The 17,097-nt window shown below is 39.7% G+C and overlaps 1 protein-coding gene across 2 annotated transcripts in view; it reads right to left on the bottom strand.

Annotated features, from left to right (window-relative positions):
• Nucleotides 1–493: 493 nt before the first annotated feature.
• Nucleotides 494–17,097, bottom strand: part of LOC124114845 (ankyrin repeat domain-containing protein 50-like) — an 80,265-nt gene continuing 63,661 nt past the window's right edge. Inside the window, exons 3-4 of one of the 2 annotated variants that reach the window (XM_046475635.2) lie at nucleotides 14,179–15,862; nucleotides 494–4,991 (exon numbers count right to left, since the gene is read on the bottom strand). In XM_046475635.2, coding sequence (XP_046331591.1) covers nucleotides 14,180–15,862 — 1,683 coding nt within the window. In that variant the 3' untranslated portion in view covers nucleotides 494–4,991; nucleotide 14,179. The remainder of the gene's footprint in view (nucleotides 4,992–14,178; nucleotides 15,863–17,097) is intronic. The other variant, XM_046475634.2, reaches the window with a different exon arrangement.

Here is a 17,097-nt window from a genome sequence, read left to right as displayed (position 1 = left end):
TTTCGCACACTTTCGTGTTAGACTACACTCTGAACACGATCGGCCGTTTCCGTTTGCGGTTACGAAAGGGGGAGGGAAGAGACCTCCATTTGTACGAATTTCTTTCATCAATAACTGTCACCATCTCCAAAAGTGTCATGCCAATATCAAATTATAAGTTCCTTATCTCCGCTATTTATGACTGAAAAGAAACATATTTCAATTTATGGTTGGACCCGTGAAGATAAGTGTTAGAATAGATCTTGTCGTAAGAGGCGACTAACGGGATCGGGTGGTCAGGTTCGCTGACTTAGTTGATGCATGTCATCGTATCCCAATTGCGTGGATCGATGCTCATGATGTCAATCATTTGACTGTCTGTTCCAGACTCGAATATTTACAGACAGCCGTCATATACCTTGAATATTGCTGAGTGCGGTGTTAAACAACAAACAAACAACAATTTGTTGCCAATGGCCATATTCGACATATGAGAATAAAACAACAACTTGCAATCTTTATCAAATTGTTTTATTGGCACTTGCATGCTGATTTGTACACCGACATTGTTCAGAAGTGGAAACATACAATACAGACAAAACACTGTTTGTGTACAATCAATGGTCAAACATTAAAGGAAACAGTAATACTGAACAGAAATTCATGTAACTAAATAGTCGAGCAAATCCCAGGCGGGGATTCCGTGTATCATAGCAACAACTTCTGCCTCGATACACAGTCGCAAAACAATGTACATGGCATTCCAATATATAAACGCTTAAAGCTTCTCTATCATCAAACAAAGTGGCAATGATTTATGCAGAGTCCAGGGCCCAGGGCCCAATGTATAGATAGTTATCATTTGTACTTTGTTGGATACATGGATATATATATACTACACATTTACAAGGTCTGCAAGAACAATTCACTGAAGCAATCAATATACAGTACGTGAAACTAATCTCATTGCAGCTTGCGCGTTGTATGTTTTGAAACAAAGATACCTTTAGCGAAAAAGGAAAATCCTTTTCATAAGGAATAGCAAGTTTCGTCCAATCTTTTGATATTATTAAAACTTGTGATTAAATTGCTATGTAAAAAAGCCAAAGGTTTACACATATATATTCCCTTGATATATATAACAATAACCGATGCCTATATCTTCTCCAGCTTAAATCAACAGTCAGTTTCCCTGTAACATGTTTGGTAAACTATCAACATCAGTAACTATGTGCTATTATTGTGATTGGTTTCTCAAAGTAATGATTAATTTTAAACCATACGAATAAGCCATAGACAACATACTTGCAAGGCAATCGACATCACCCCTCTCCCCAATGGTCACATCGCACAGCACTTTCCCTCTCCGCGTATATCATTTACATGTTAATAGCATGTACATTTACATTAATTGCACTTAACAATAGGATTATTCTCTGAAACAACACATAATTTGCATCTGTGACTAGAATCATTAACACGCCTATAACACGATGGCAACTTCTAAAACAGCTGACTGTGAGAGTACATGGCCTTATGACAGAGAGTGTATAACATTGATTCCTGTTAGGATTTCGGGATTTCATTGTTTGAAGGTGGTATGTATTGCATTTATCATGTTGTGTGCATATGTGAGAGTAAATATGTTCCCCTGAACATTTGTTCCGGGGGAGTCAATATACCAGGAGTATAGGTTCCTGTGGAACAATATGCCAGGAGTATAGGTTCTGGGGGAGTCAATATACCAGGAGTATAGCTTCCTGTGGAACAATATGCCAAAAGTATAGATTTCTGTGGAACAATATGCCAAAAGTATAGATTTCTGTGGAACAATATGCCAAAAGTATAGGTTCCTGTGGAACAATATACCAGGAGTATAGGTTCCTGTGGAACAATATACCAGGAGTATCGATTCCTGTGGAACAATATACCAGGAGTATCGATTCCTGTGGAACAATATACCAGGAGTATCAATTCCTGTGGAACAATATACCAGGAGTATAGATTCCTGTGGAACAATATACCAGGAGTATAGGTTCCTGTGGAACAATATACCAGGAGTATAGGTTCCTGTGGAACAATATACCAGGAGTATCGATTCCTGTGGAACAATGTACCAGGAGTATCAATTCCTGTGGAACAATATACCAGGAGTATAGGTTCCTGTGGAACAATATACCAGGAGTATAGATTCCTGTGGAACAATATACCAGGAGTATCGATTCCCGTGGAGTACAGGTTCCTGTGGAATAATATACCATGATGAAGGCTCTGTTCCTTCCCCCGGCCAATTTCAAGATCGGAATATTTATACCCGAGTCTAATTCATCTCTCACACATGTCATATCAAAGGGGAGGCACGGTGGCCGAATTGGCTAATATGCCGCATCATCTGTGCAGAGTAGTCCCTGAGGCATGCCAGGAAAATATTATCATGGGTTTGAATCCCGGTTTCGCTGTGGTTGTGTTTCTAGGTTTGCATCTGCATCACCTCAGGTCCTCTGCCATAAAACTTACAAGCTCTGATATTACTGGAATACTGTTAAAGTCAACATTAAACTCTACTCACTCAATGACTATTGGATCTGTGGTAATATTCTCGTTTGCTTTCCCCGACAGAATGGGTAAACACCCACGCTTGTGGTTATAAGAACTGGGTGGTGACCATGTTTGACCTGCCTGGGTGGTGGTAGCTGCCACAAGCTAATTTGGTCTTATGTCTGGTCAAGACCCGATTATTTACAGACTGATGTGACACAGCTGGAATATTACTAACTGCGGCATTATACAACAATTGCTCACTCACTGAGTTTATATGTGCTTGTAAGTGAGTGAAGTATTTGAGTTCAATGTCCCTTGAACCAGTATTTCAATCTTAGGACATCATAGGGTTTGGTGTCGTGTTGCCAAAACAAAGATCATAATTTTAGAATTCAAATCGCAATCACATCCGAGCTAACAATTTCAGCTAGGTGAACTACGACTGGCCAAACTACAGTGCTCTATCATGGCGCCTGTGTCAGACCTAAAGTACAGACAATGTGCACAGAGGGGTTGGCTAGGTGCATCACATGATTGTGTGAGATCGGATTTTACAATGTGTTGAACATTGTTTCAGCTATATCAGAGCTACATGTTGAATGTGTGTGGAATGTGGCCCTGGTGGATTAACAGTTTGGTGACCATATGGCCATGACCAAACATTATACACAGCGAATTCCACCCAACAACTTTAGGATCATATTGCCTAGGGGACATAACTCTCCAATGAGAGAAATTTTCAGTGCAAATGCATACCTGTAAAATGAGACTCCAAAACAGTTTTTTTCTGATTATTGCATTTTGGGGAGTATATGTACTTTCTGTAAAACAATGATATCCTAGGAATTCATAATTATCTACCCTGAATCATAAGGATGCACTAAACAGTGTAGATACCCATACATACATATATACACATATACATTATTTGTCAAGCATGTAGACTTGCTAAGTGGTTCCTGTAGAATTTCAGACACAGACTTCCAAATCTGAAATGGTTAAAAGCTTTAATTTAGAATTTGGTCTAATTGTATTTTTTATATTGCTCTTGCAAAATTGAACGCAATCTTGAAAATTGTTTTGAATAACAGTCAAACATGGCCTTAGACAACAACTATTTACAATTTATCACAAATGAGACTTTTAAGCAATTTTGTCCCAGAATCATAGTCAAGTCTACATACCAAATTTCAACAGTTGATATAAGTAGCATAAATGTACAATATAATATGACATATTCTGTAATCAGCACTGTAAGCTTTTGGTGACCTGTTGAAGCAGTTTTGATTCCTTGCTCAATAGCTATCATGCAAACTTCAAGAATTAATTGCATAAAATTATGCTGCATTTATATGACATAGCAACTTCTAACATGACTGGTTTAGTATACAATATTCACAGATATTCAAATATAGAATAAATGACACAGGCATCAAAGTCATGCTGTTGAATAATTTGTGAAACTAATGTTTTTCAAAATCTCAATATCATCAGCAAATTTCACAGGCTACCTCAATGCTTAGCCAGAACCATATAAGGGGAGGTAACTCTTCTATGCTTATTCACCAAACTGCATAGAAGTGACTGGAAGAAATTACAAATTTGTGTTATTTTGAGAATGAAATAGCCATAACATTGAAGAAATGCTGTTTTTAATATTGTCAAGTGCATATATAATCATAATCACTGGTTCTTTAATAAATACTAACTCTAACGACATGGCACATAGAGATATCTATTATGCATGTTAACACAACTGATCAACAATCAGATGGCAATGACTTCTTCTGTCAGCATTGATTTCAATATGTTCAACTTCTTGGTTAAACAAGATTAAACCCAACATAATGTTTTCCAAATACATCTGATAATCATAACTTTATGTTAATTTTATACAAATACAGAAGGAAATGATACTTGGGTCATTATTTCTTTCTCTAAATCTTTTTCCAGATTTATAAAATAATTTTGATAACTAAATGTCAGTTTAAATAATAAAATAAAATAAAATAAAAAAATAAATAACATACTATCACATATTAAGCAGACAAAAGACGATATCTCGTAGAATGGCAACATTGCCATGTAGTCTTCATTAACAAGTCATATTTAACACAGCCAGGCAAATGTTCAAGTAGAATACGACCATAAGTCCTTTGATTAAAGAAAAACAGGCAAGAATTATTGTCTGAAGCTCCAGCAACTTTGGAAAATATTATCTTCAGAATTTACAGGAATCCTGAAGAATACTCCTCTCTACTCCAAATAATTCTCAACACTGACTAACAGTATCACAAGGGCAGCAGTTGTCAAAACTCGACGGGTTACTGCCGATTTTGCCCATTCTAAGCACTCATGTCGTAATTGGGTGAAGTACACCCTGTCAGGAGCTCCACGAATGAATTTGAATATTCAAAAGTACGAGACGTTCCGTATCCATAGCAACCGGGCCACTGTTCCATCATGGACGTCTGAAATGAGAAATGCGAGTTTATTGGATTGAATAGAATGAAACTTTTAATGATGACATTATCTGATCTTTATTAGATATGAATTATTGATTTAGTGTCTATAGAAAATATATTCATATACTTTTGTCATTGATTTTAACATTATCATTGGGAATTGGTTTCAAATCATATGAAATCTTTTTCGTACAATCTTATAATAAGGACATAACATGTCTTAATGTTTTATTCAAATGATATGTTTTTTATCGATAGAGATCATATTGTGTAACTGTACCTTTTAAAATAACTAAAATATAAAAAGTATGTGAAGGACATACCATTCATTGTGCAATAATATGAGCATGCATAAACAGACATACACATTTGTAGTGAAACACTTAACATTGAACTTAATTATTTCCACAGTAGCCATAATATTGATTCTATGTAGTATTCCGGCTTTCCTCCAAAATCAAGCTGACACACCATTATTTAATTGAAATGCTGTTCCAAGCAGTGTTCAAACGCACAAACTCACTCACTTAAGTATTACTGAATTAGCAGCCTAAATCCTTGAATAATTTACATGAAATAATGTGGTTTATTTCTAGTCACGAGTGGATACAACTTTTCGGAAGTTTGGGGAACATTGGGTGATTTGGCAATTCACAATCTGTAAAAATATCACTAAATGAGTCAGTCATTGTGCTGTTATATGTTTACCAAAGTATACCTGAACTTCCTTTTATGCTTCAAAATGATGGAATGAGGTGCATAGTTTAGGATGGCCGTTTTATCTACAAGGGAGGTAACTTTATTGTTAAACAATGTAACCCACTCCTGTCCTGAAAGCCCCCATCTTCACGAGCAAGGGCATTAACAGTCCGGTTTCGATTGTTGCTGAACTAGGCTGGAGTTTCCAGGCTTGATCGTAGCACCACCAGTGGCTATTACGAGTTCCACCTCTTATTTCACTTGTACATGTATTTGCTTTAAAGAAAATGGCGACACCCAGTCAAGACAATCTGATCCTTAATCAGGATCTATATTGTAATAAAACGTGTCTTACCCTGTTAAGTGCATAAACCCACTTGAGCAGACTTTGGAATTCCAGCCTAGTTATTTTATAATAAGTTTGGCAAGGGTGGGACATGGACGTTTATAATCAGTTAACGCCCTTGCCCCAGGAAGATGGAGAACCCCAGGAGGATTCAGGTAAATCACCAGTAACCTATGCTGATTGTAAGAGGTGGCAAACTTGATGATGCTTGAAGCTAAGGGTAACAATTCTGATTTTAAAAAATTTCAGAAGTTTAAAGATCAGCTAGAGTAGCTCCAAAAGAATTCCAATGCCAAATACCAAAGTTCATAAACAGCGAAATACAAAATATTATGACATTAAGCCTTATATTAGCAAAACAATACCAAAATCAAATATAATCTTCTGAAATTAAAACATTTTTGGAAGTCCTCAAAAAACTGGGCATGACTAAAAGGTTCAAGGAATGGGGAGGGTCATAAATAAAAATGACACACATTAGGGGAGGGATATGATCTTTTAGTACATTAGTGTATCAAAAGCCTCGAACCCTCCGGACACCCCTCTCCCTCCCCACCCCACCCCACCCCACCAACCAATTCATAATAATTAATGATGATGCAAGGACATGATGTAGGGTATCATGAAATCTCACAGCGACCTGAAGTACATTAACAAATCCTTCAAACCTGAAATTTGAAACCTGTCAAGGTTGACTAAACAATGAATAATATTTACGAGTATGTGAAATGTGCATGCAATTTATGCAATATGATGCACTCTCAGGTCGTTGTGACCTTGTGATCCTTCTGTCGCCCTAATTGACATAGGGACTTGGGATGGAGAGTGAGGGGAGGGGGTTGGGTGGAACAGCAGACTATAGATTTGAACTCAAGGTAACCCTCTGATGACAATGGTTTCAGCTTAGGATCAATTATTTATTTATTCCATTTCTGAGAAAATTGATTACGCAAGAAAAACTGTAAGATGCAATTTGAGGCTTGAAAATCAATTAGAGCTGAATTTGTTTGCACGGAATGAAAACTGAATTACCCGAGAGCTTTTAACTAAAAAAGTATTGATTTCATTAATATGTGTTAAGCATTGGCAGTACAGTAAATGTACGCCCTTTTTTAAACATACCGGTAATATTTTCAGTTCTTTGGAGTCTGTGTTGATAACTGTTTAAATATTCCATTTCTGTCGTAGTAAAGACAAATATTGTACAAAATATAAAAAGAATTAACTGCAAATAATATAATAGTAATAATAACAATAATGTGTACTTATATTGCGCTTAACTCTATACACAAGGTGCATGTTCAAATGCTAACATTATTACAATGGATCAATATGCACTCGATTTTCATTCTCAGCTCCCTGGCAAGTATACACAATTATCCTCCTGAAGCAGATCTTATAATTGAGTGACTGACGCCAGCTGCTGTCAGCAACACTGACCAGCCATCACCATGGCAGGCTCCACCAAGACTGGACATCACACGTTCCCCACATGCTTGGAGTGGTAATAGTCAAGCACAGTCAAGTTTGACTGAACTCATGAAACTGTGTGATTTTCCAATACCTGGAGAGTGAGTGAGTATGGTCTTACACCACTCTTAGCAACATTCCAGCAATATCATAGCAGGGGACACCTGTGAGCAATGGCTTCCACACATTGTACCACATGGGGAATTGAATTAGGGCCTTTGGTCCAGTGCACAAAACCACTGGCCTACCTCACATCCCTGAATGTCTAGAGGAAATATACCAGTGTGCAAATCCATGATCTGAGAAGAGTTTTCTTTATCAGAGAAAATCAAATTGGGTCAAAGATTTGCTTATGTTGAAATACTTAGAACAACATTGGCCAGTTTTAGCCTTACAAAAGTAACAAATATGCAAATGTTAAAAAAAGTTCTTGGTCAAATGAATATGTCTCATCATTTTCAGAACAATTTAAAATGGTTTTCATCATTTCCAAAATCATTATCATACAAGGGGTGATTGATAAGAGCTGAGCCTCACATAGTAAGATTTGACCCCAAGACATCAAAATGATGTACTTTCCAATATATTCCCCTTCCACATTAATTCACTTTTGTTTACGATGTTGGAGGGATATTATCCCAGTTGTGTAGAAGTCCTTCTCTTAGTTGTCCAAAACGTTCATATTTTGAGTCAAAATGGGTTCCAGATAGAGTTTTCTTCATATTTGGGAATGCACTGTAGATGGAAGTCTGACAGAGCCACATCAGGAGAATAATGTGGGTGCTGAAGGAGTTCAAAGACACACTTGTGGGTTGTAGCCACGACAATAACTGATTTGTGAACAGATACATTGTCCTGATGGAAGAGCACACCTTTTCTCAGCTTAACTTTAATCCTGTAATAGCCTCAAAAGTGCAGCATAATATGTTCAATTTATTGTCTGGCCTTTTGGAAGGTAGTCCACCATGATGACACCCTCGGCATCCCAGAACCTTTCCAGTTGATGGGACAGTCTTCGCATTCTTTGGTGGTGGTGATGTCAAATGCTTCCACTGTTTTGACTGTTGTTTCGACTCACGTTGAAAGTGGTGAAGCCAGGTTTATCCATAGTCATAAATCGTTGCAAGAACCTTTCTGGATTAGTTTCAAACAGAGCTAGATTATCATGAGACATATTGTGCCTGGTGCACTTGTGATCACATGTCAGAAGCTTTGGAACCCAACGAGCTGATAATTTGTTCACTGCAAAAGCTTCTGTGTTAATGGAGTGTACTCTCTCCTGGGACATGCATACTGAACTAGCAATACTATGCCCAGTCATCAGCCTGTCAGACAACACCATATCATGGATTCTCTGGATCCTTTTCAGTGTTGCTGACGTGAGGTCTTCCAGGATAGGTGTCGTCTTCAAGGCTTATACTCTGCTGCCCACCTCTTTATGGTGGCATACGAATGGGCATCCTTCCATAGTGTCGTACTATGGTACCGTTTTGATGTTGATCCCTTTTTCTGCAAGTACGTGATCATTGTACGTTCCTCAAGTTTGCTCATTCTCCAAAGGTCACAGACTCCTGCTTATTTTACTGACTTGTCACATCAAAACAATTTGCTCAGTTGACTCATCTTTTTGTGGATATACCTCCATGACATCATGTCCACAACAACATATTTCACTACTTCAAATCCGTAGTCCATTCAGTGATAAATGTACTTCCAAACTCTTAGACTTGTCTTTCAAAAATGCCATGTTTCAAACAAGCTATGTTTCAAATAAGGTTTTACTTCATCCTACCAACCATACATGTAGAGTGAGTGAGGGAGTTAGGTCTATCATCACTTTGAACAGTATTTCAGTTACATCACAGCCTGGTAGAGTGATTGAGGAAAGCCCAAAGTGATGCAGGTCTTAGACATTGACCCTCAAACATGGGTATGGTGCTCACAAACCAAGTGAAAGTGGGATGTGAGCCTGACATCAACAATTTGAGGCACCTTTAAAGCCTGGGCTACCAATAGCCCTGTCCCATCCCTCATACATTTAGAAAATCACATTTACAAAATAAAATGTTGGTTATCTTATTTTTACATTTATTTCATTATATATTTGATATTTGTTTGAACAAAACCAATCAGCTTTGGAACAAACAGAACCTTAACCAAGTAATGCTCCAGGGTCTCCCATGTAAAATTGGTATCCATCATAGCAGTATGTTATTTTTCCAATTAGGTTGCACTAGGCACATGCAGATGAATCATGGCAAACTTGGTGTCATGCATACGTGGACAATGGCTGCATCAACCTGTTGTCACTTGGGGCTGACTATTTCACGACAGCTTGGCTGCCTTCACAACATACGCTTTGTTCACATACAGGGAGCTCGTGAGCACACTGACATTTAAAGGAATGTCGGCATCCCTGTGTGTAAACCGTACATCCTGACTTGAAAGAAATAGTTTTCCATCATTAAAAAGGTTTGATAATATTCTAATTAATATGATATGTATTATTTATCTGGAGATGCTTTTTTTTCACAGGAGTGGGGGGGACTGTTTAAATATTGGCACAGAGTTTGGTATGTCAATATGATCACGACGAATAGCTGCAATATTGTTGAGGCCTCATGAACATTTTAAGCATCACTCACTCGGTAACTCACTCACACACTGTTGACTTGGTTACCTCTTGAAATGAAATGGGGAAAGGTGATGGGGAGGGGGAGAGGGGAGGGTAGAGAGGTTGTGTAATCTTTCATACTTAATTTTTAATGTTATGTCTCATAACCTGTACAAGCTTATATTCCATGTAATTGAAAAGCAAAGACTCCTCTCATCTGTATGAGTGACTCAATATTCAATGAGAATGATATTTTCCAGATACATGCAAGAAGCTTAATATTGACAAAAATTGTATATGTACTTGTTTTTTCATTAAATCAATTAATTTATTAGAACAATATAGTACAATAAAATGTATGATTAACAATCATCCTGTCTGTTTTTTAAGATTTGTATTATGTCCGATCTTTAACCTTGAAAGTATCGTCCATATACGTGGCATGAAGCACAATAAAGATTCATCTTTCTACAGCTCCAGTAAATCTGTACTTCGTGTTCAATGAACTTTATCGATATCTCCCAGGCAAGTCATAAAATATCATTGATATTTTCAAGCTAATGGTAAATCAAATCTACTTTTTTCTAGTAATGAAGTTAGACGCCCGTGCAACCTAATGTCTTATTACCAGGAAGTTTATTGAATCACCATGGCAACCAAAATGACAGCCATTACTTCCAGAACAGTAAAGAATGTCTTGGATCTGTAAAGGTGTTTTCGATTCAGGTTTGTAGTTTAGTTTTCCTTACTTCTTTGAGTGGCATTTAGAAGTTGGTGTGATGACGTTTCGGTGTAGATCCTAACACCTTTATCAAGCAAGTGATGATAAAGGTGTTAGGATCTACACTGAAACGTCGCACTAATTGTAATAAAGAAGTTGTTCATCCATAGAACTCGTCTTACTTTAGTTTTCCTTAATTTTGGCATTTTGATTGATAAGAAATCTACCTTGAGCTCGGGAAAAGCCTCTCTCGCGCTTTACATTTTCAACCAACACCTCAGTCGTGTTTTATTCTGAACTTTATACTAAAGGGTTCTTTTATAGAATAAGTTTTATTTGACCATAACTTTATTTCGGGGACTCTATGTTATAGTAAAGACAAGATATTTATGGAAGATAACTTCTTTATTCTTTTATGTGATAATGGTCTAAATTGCCAGGTCTCCATGTAGATGGTGTATTAACTATTGATTGACATTTTTAGAAGTAGGTAAGTAATAGTAAAGACAATCTCATTCAAATCAGACCTAAGTTCTCGCTGCCGCTAAACAAAGATCTGAAAACATCCCATTACGGGTCACGTCGGAAAGACCTTTCACGAACTGTGACCGACCAACTTAGGTCCGATTTTAATGAGATTGTAGTAAAGACAACATATTTTTTACTCAACTTCTTTACTCTATTATTCTAACTATATGTTAGTCAAACAATCAGTCAGGTCTCGTATTGTTACCAACTCATCTCTATTTTAGTTAGAGCAGTGACAAGCATTTTTCGAGCTTGGGACCTGTTCTGCTAGGAAGTCACAACAGTGTTTGCTGCAAAGTTACTAAATGGATATAATCAATGAAATGTTACATCTTCATCCCGTCTGCCTCCACCAAACACCCACATAGCATCATTTTATTGTCTCCAAGGGCAGAGATATGAAAATAAGCTATGTTTGTTCCCTTGTTTCTTCATCTTCCATATTTGACCAATTGACCACAAACATAGTCCTACCACATTAGTGAATCACATCTGTTGTCAGTGTGTACTGATCTACTGGCTCTAGCCCTTTAGTCACCTAATATGATCAAGCACAGGATGCTGGGATGTTTATTCTAACCAATACAATCCCCACAGGGAGACAAGCATAGGTTGCTGGGGACCTATATCTTACCCAGAATCCCCACAGGGAGACAAGCATAGGTTGCTGGGGACTTATATCTTACCCAGAATCCCCACAGAGAGACAAGCATAGGTTGCTGGGGACCTATATCTTACCCAGAATCCCCACTGGGAGCCAAGCATAGGTTGCTGGGGACCTATATCTTACCCAGAATCCCCACAGAGAGACAAGCATGGGTTGCTGGGGACCTATATCTTACCCAGAATCCCCACTGGGAGACAAGCATAGGTTGCTGGGGACCTATATCTTACCCAGAATCCCCACTGGGAGCCAAGCATAGGTTGCTGGGGACCTATATCTTACCCAGAATCCCCACTGGGTGCCAAGCATAGGTTGCTGGGGACCTATATCTTACCCAGAATCCCCACTGGGAGCCAAGCATAGGTTGCTGGGGACCTATATCTAACCCAGATTCCCCACAGAGAGACAAGCATGGGTTGCTGGGGACCTATATCTTACCCAGAATCCCCACTGGGAGCCAAGCATAGGTTGCTGGGGACCTATATCTTACCCAGAATCCCCACTGGGAGACAAGCATAGGTTGCTGAGGACCTATATCTTACCCAGAATCCCCACTGGGAGCCAAGCATAGGTTGCAGGGGAACTATATCTTACCCAGAATCCCCACGAGATACAAGCATAGGTTGCTGGGGACCTATATCCTACCAGAATCCCCATGGGGAGACAAGCATAGGTTGCTGGGGACCTATATCTTACCCAGAATCCCCACTGGGAGCCAAGCATAGGTTGCTGGGGACCTATATCTTACCCAGAATCCCCACTGGGAGCCAAGCATAGGTTGCTGGGGACCTATATCTTACCCAGAATCCCCACTGGGAGACAAGCATAGGTTGCTGAGGACCTATATCTTACCCAGAATCCCCACTGGGAGCCAAGCATAGGTTGCAGGGGAACTATATCTTACCCAGAATCCCCACGAGAGACAAGCATAGGTTGCTGGGGACCTATATCCTACCAGAATCCCCATGGGGAGACAAGCATAGGTTGCTGGGGACCTATATCCTACCAGAATCCTCACAGGGAGACAAGCATAGGTTGCTGGGGACCTATATCTTACCAGAAGTCCCACAGGGAGACCAGCATAGGTTGCTGGGGACCTATATCCTACCAGATTCCCCACAGGGAAACAAGCATAGGTTGCTGGGGACCTATATCCTACCAGAATCCCCATGGGGAGACAAGCATAGGTTGCTAGGGACCTATATCCTACCAGAATCCCCATGGTGAGACAAGCATAGGTTGCTGGGGACCTATATCCTTACAAAGAATCCCCATTGGTCAAATTGTGAAGCACTAATGAAATGTGAAATTGACACCCACAATCGTGCACAAAATCATGCCAGGTGACAATACATAAACTGAACCATGAAACACCAGATATGTGAAAGATACAACAAGTCTACTGCAATATGCATGGCAAGACTAAAGATAAAACAGGTCCACTGCAATATGCATGGCAAGACTAAAGATACAACAGATACACTGCAACATGTATGGCAGGACACAGCAATATGCACAGCAAATGAGCTGGTGAGGATGAGGATATATATTTGGGTCAAGCAGAAACTGACATGAACACCTTTCATTGGATGAAATAAATCGGAGCATCTGTCAATCAATCATGTGCCTGACATCCATTAAACAAATCAAAATCTGAAAATATTCTGTCACAAGAGAATGTAAACAAAAGTTCATTGCACACAAATTGTACATAATTCTGAATTAGTCTTGCCACAGAGTAGTTAAAATAGAATCAATTATTATCACCTTCATGAACTTTATGCTATACTACAATATTTTGAAAATGAGTGAAAGAAACTTTCACTATCTCATGATAAATGAACAATTAAAGCAGAGAAACAGCACCTTGACAGAACACTTTTAACACACAGGATTAGAAAAGTCTAAGTAAAAACACATGTTACAGATCAAATCAGAACTGGCAACCTGTACCTAAAGAATCACAATACCAAATTGAATCGACTAACAACTTGTCTTTCAACATGAATAGACCTCGAATTATCTTCCATTCCTTATCTATCAATATCAAGTATCAATGCCATACCAAGTTTAATCAATACAATTGGATATCCTTGATCGTTGTCCAAAGAGGTGCTAATATCAGTTTCGAAGCCAAAAAGCAAAGCATACCTTACAGTGGGGTTTCTTTCTTGAGGGACAGTCCGTTGGGCCGTTGAGGACCTTTCCTACTGGATCCTGAAGGGATGCTTGAAAAGCCATTGGCATGTATAGGACTCACTGGTTCCTTGGTATCACTGGACAGCTTGTTGTAGGTCGACTGACCATGTCCATTTACTCCAGGGCTCTTCAGAATCTCTTGACCAGTCACTGCAGCTGGGCTTTTGGTGATATTTGGATTGGTAACAATTCCGTTCCGTTTCCGTCTCATTTCTGGTGAGCGCATGTGTAGAGCACTCTGTCCCATCACCATCTTGGTTGGAGAGTCTGGAACAATTCCCCGCTGTTGGAGCAGGTTCCGTTTCATGTTCTGGAAGTGTGCTGGATTGAGCTGCCAAACTGGCTCATCACAACTGTTCATGATCTCAGCATTAGGGTTAGTAATGATGTTGATAGTGGCAGAGATTTTCTCCTGTTTCAAGCTTGCACTTTTCACAGGAGAGGGGTTGAGAATGTTAATATTATGTTCCAGGGATGGAGAGACAGGTCCTCCAGAAGTCGGGAATTTAGGGGTTTCTCCAACGGGAGATGTAGGTGGGGATTGCACTGGGGATTGAGGCTCACTCACAGGGGAAAGAACTCGAGAGATTGGGCGAGAACGGTTCTTGCCCATAGAGCACTGTTGAAGCTGTTGAGTGAAGGTCAAACACTCACCATCCGCCTTTGTGACATTCCCGCTCTGTGAGCTCTGATTGGTGGAAGATGTAAGGTTGCTGGAGGATTTCGACGAGTTGTTGGAGTGGTATGATTTTCTCCGGTCAAATGTTGACTCTGGTGAGTCAGATGGTGAGCTGTGGATAGGATGAGGGTGCCCCGCAATAGCACCCCCTTTGGGAGGATTTGTCGTGAGTGGTCGCGTCTCATTACTGGAAGTGGAAGAGGAGCTCCGGCTCTTCGTACCATTCACTGGCATTGCACCAAAGTCTTCAAGAATCTTACACACAGATGTATGTCCACTCTTCATAGCCACACGAATAGGAGTCCGACCAAACTGATCAGCATGGTTAGGATTTGCATGATACTTCAACAACACTCGCACAACTTCCTCATGACCCTCCTGGGCCGCGATACACAAAGCTGTAGCTCCCTGGTTGCAAGTGTGGTCCACATGTGCTCCCTTCTCCAGTAGCAGACGGACCACCTTCTCATGACCTTGCCATGCCGCTGACTGCAGGGACGTCCTCTGATCATTGTCCACTGCATTCACATCAGCTTCATGCATTATCAGCAGCTCGGCCATCTCGAAATGACCCTGCCATGCAGCAACATGGAGGGCTGTTCTGCCTTCAAGATCGACGCTCTCAACATCTGCACCGACCTCTAGAAGGTACTGGGCCATGTTGAACTGATTCTCCAAGGCAAGGACATACAGCGTTGATCTGCCATCAGCATCTTTGTAGTTGATGTTGCCACCTTCCGTCACCAGAATCTCCAGGACATCACGATGACCTTCAAGGGCTGCAACTCGGAGAGCTGTCTTGCCGTCGTGTGATCGGTGGTCGATGTGTGCATGGTGTTCCAGGAGACAGGCAACAACTGGAGCGTGACCTTCCTGAGCTGCATGGATGAGTGGAGTTCGTCCATCATTGTCAATCTCATTTATCTTGGCACCTTGTTCAATGATGATCTGACAAACCTGGAACATAGAACAATGAACTTAGTATGGAGGAAAGCGTAAATCAGTAAAATCGACTGAAAGGAGTATGTTTGTCTGTGTGGTTTTTAGCCACTCAGCAATATTCCAGCTATATGACAGTGAACCTTAAAGAACTGAGTCAGGACCACACAATCCAGTGATTGCAATTATGAACAACAATCCTTTACATGAAAACAACAAACCCTTCACATGATCATAAGATGTCACACAATGAACCAAGTGGCTGACCCTGCCCATTCAGTTGCCTCTTACGGCCAAGGCAACGGCCAACACAAGTTACTGGGGACCTATTCTAACCCATATTCCCACAGGGAAGAGACAGGTCTGATTCATCATGGCAGAATAAGGTGCCATGTTTTGTAATTCTCTAGTGATATTTTGTTACAAGCCTATGATTAAACAATTTCAAATCAAGTGTTTTTGTGACTCCATTGTTGTCACATGTGCAATTCTCACATGTTTCACAAAATTTCTTCATCTATGAAGTGTCTCACATCCTCACACTCCTATCACCAGAATAACATTTAGTCCCAGAAAAAAGTTCTTTCATTTAAAAATATACATCCACAAAATAGAAAGTAAATTTCCGATGGAGCCCAGAACAATGCTTAATTTCGGACCTGCCAACTTATTTTAGACTTGAGTTGGATTCCTATTTTAGTATTTCCTCTAGGGTTTGGGAGACTGACTAACCTATCACCAGCATTCTCAAATAAAATAGGTCACTGATATTCTGATATACCAAAACTGTTTTTCATCATGACAGAATATATCATGTGTGTATCGTCTCAGTTCATCATTGTGTTAGCTTCTAGGGAGATTTCCCACAAGCATTCATGTTTAAATTGAACAATGGGCATTCTGCATTGGGCCATATGCAGGCAGGAGAGAAGCAGAGAGAAAACTAGCAACAGTTATATAGATACCTACATCATCATCAGTATGGAACAGATATTGCTTAGTAAGTCAGGTTAAGGGGTGGTAGGGTAGTCCAGTGGCTAAAATGTTCGCTCATTACACCGAAAGCCCAGGTTTAATTCCCCTACTATGTGTGAAGCCAGTTTCTAGAGTACCCTGCATAGCTATCGTTGGAATATTGCTGAAATATTGCTAAAAGCGGTGTTAAACATTCTCTCACTCACTCACTCACCCACTCTCTCACTCACTCACTCACTCATGCACTCACTCACACACTCCAGGTTGACTAGTACTTC

This window comes from Haliotis rufescens, unplaced genomic scaffold (genome assembly GCF_023055435.1).
Source record: "Haliotis rufescens isolate VD_foot unplaced genomic scaffold, xgHalRufe1.0.p SCAF_7, whole genome shotgun sequence".
Taxonomy (NCBI): Eukaryota; Metazoa; Mollusca; class Gastropoda; order Lepetellida; family Haliotidae; genus Haliotis; species Haliotis rufescens.
Note: the sequence above shows the minus strand (reverse complement) of the source record. Positions and strands in the feature narration are given on the sequence as shown.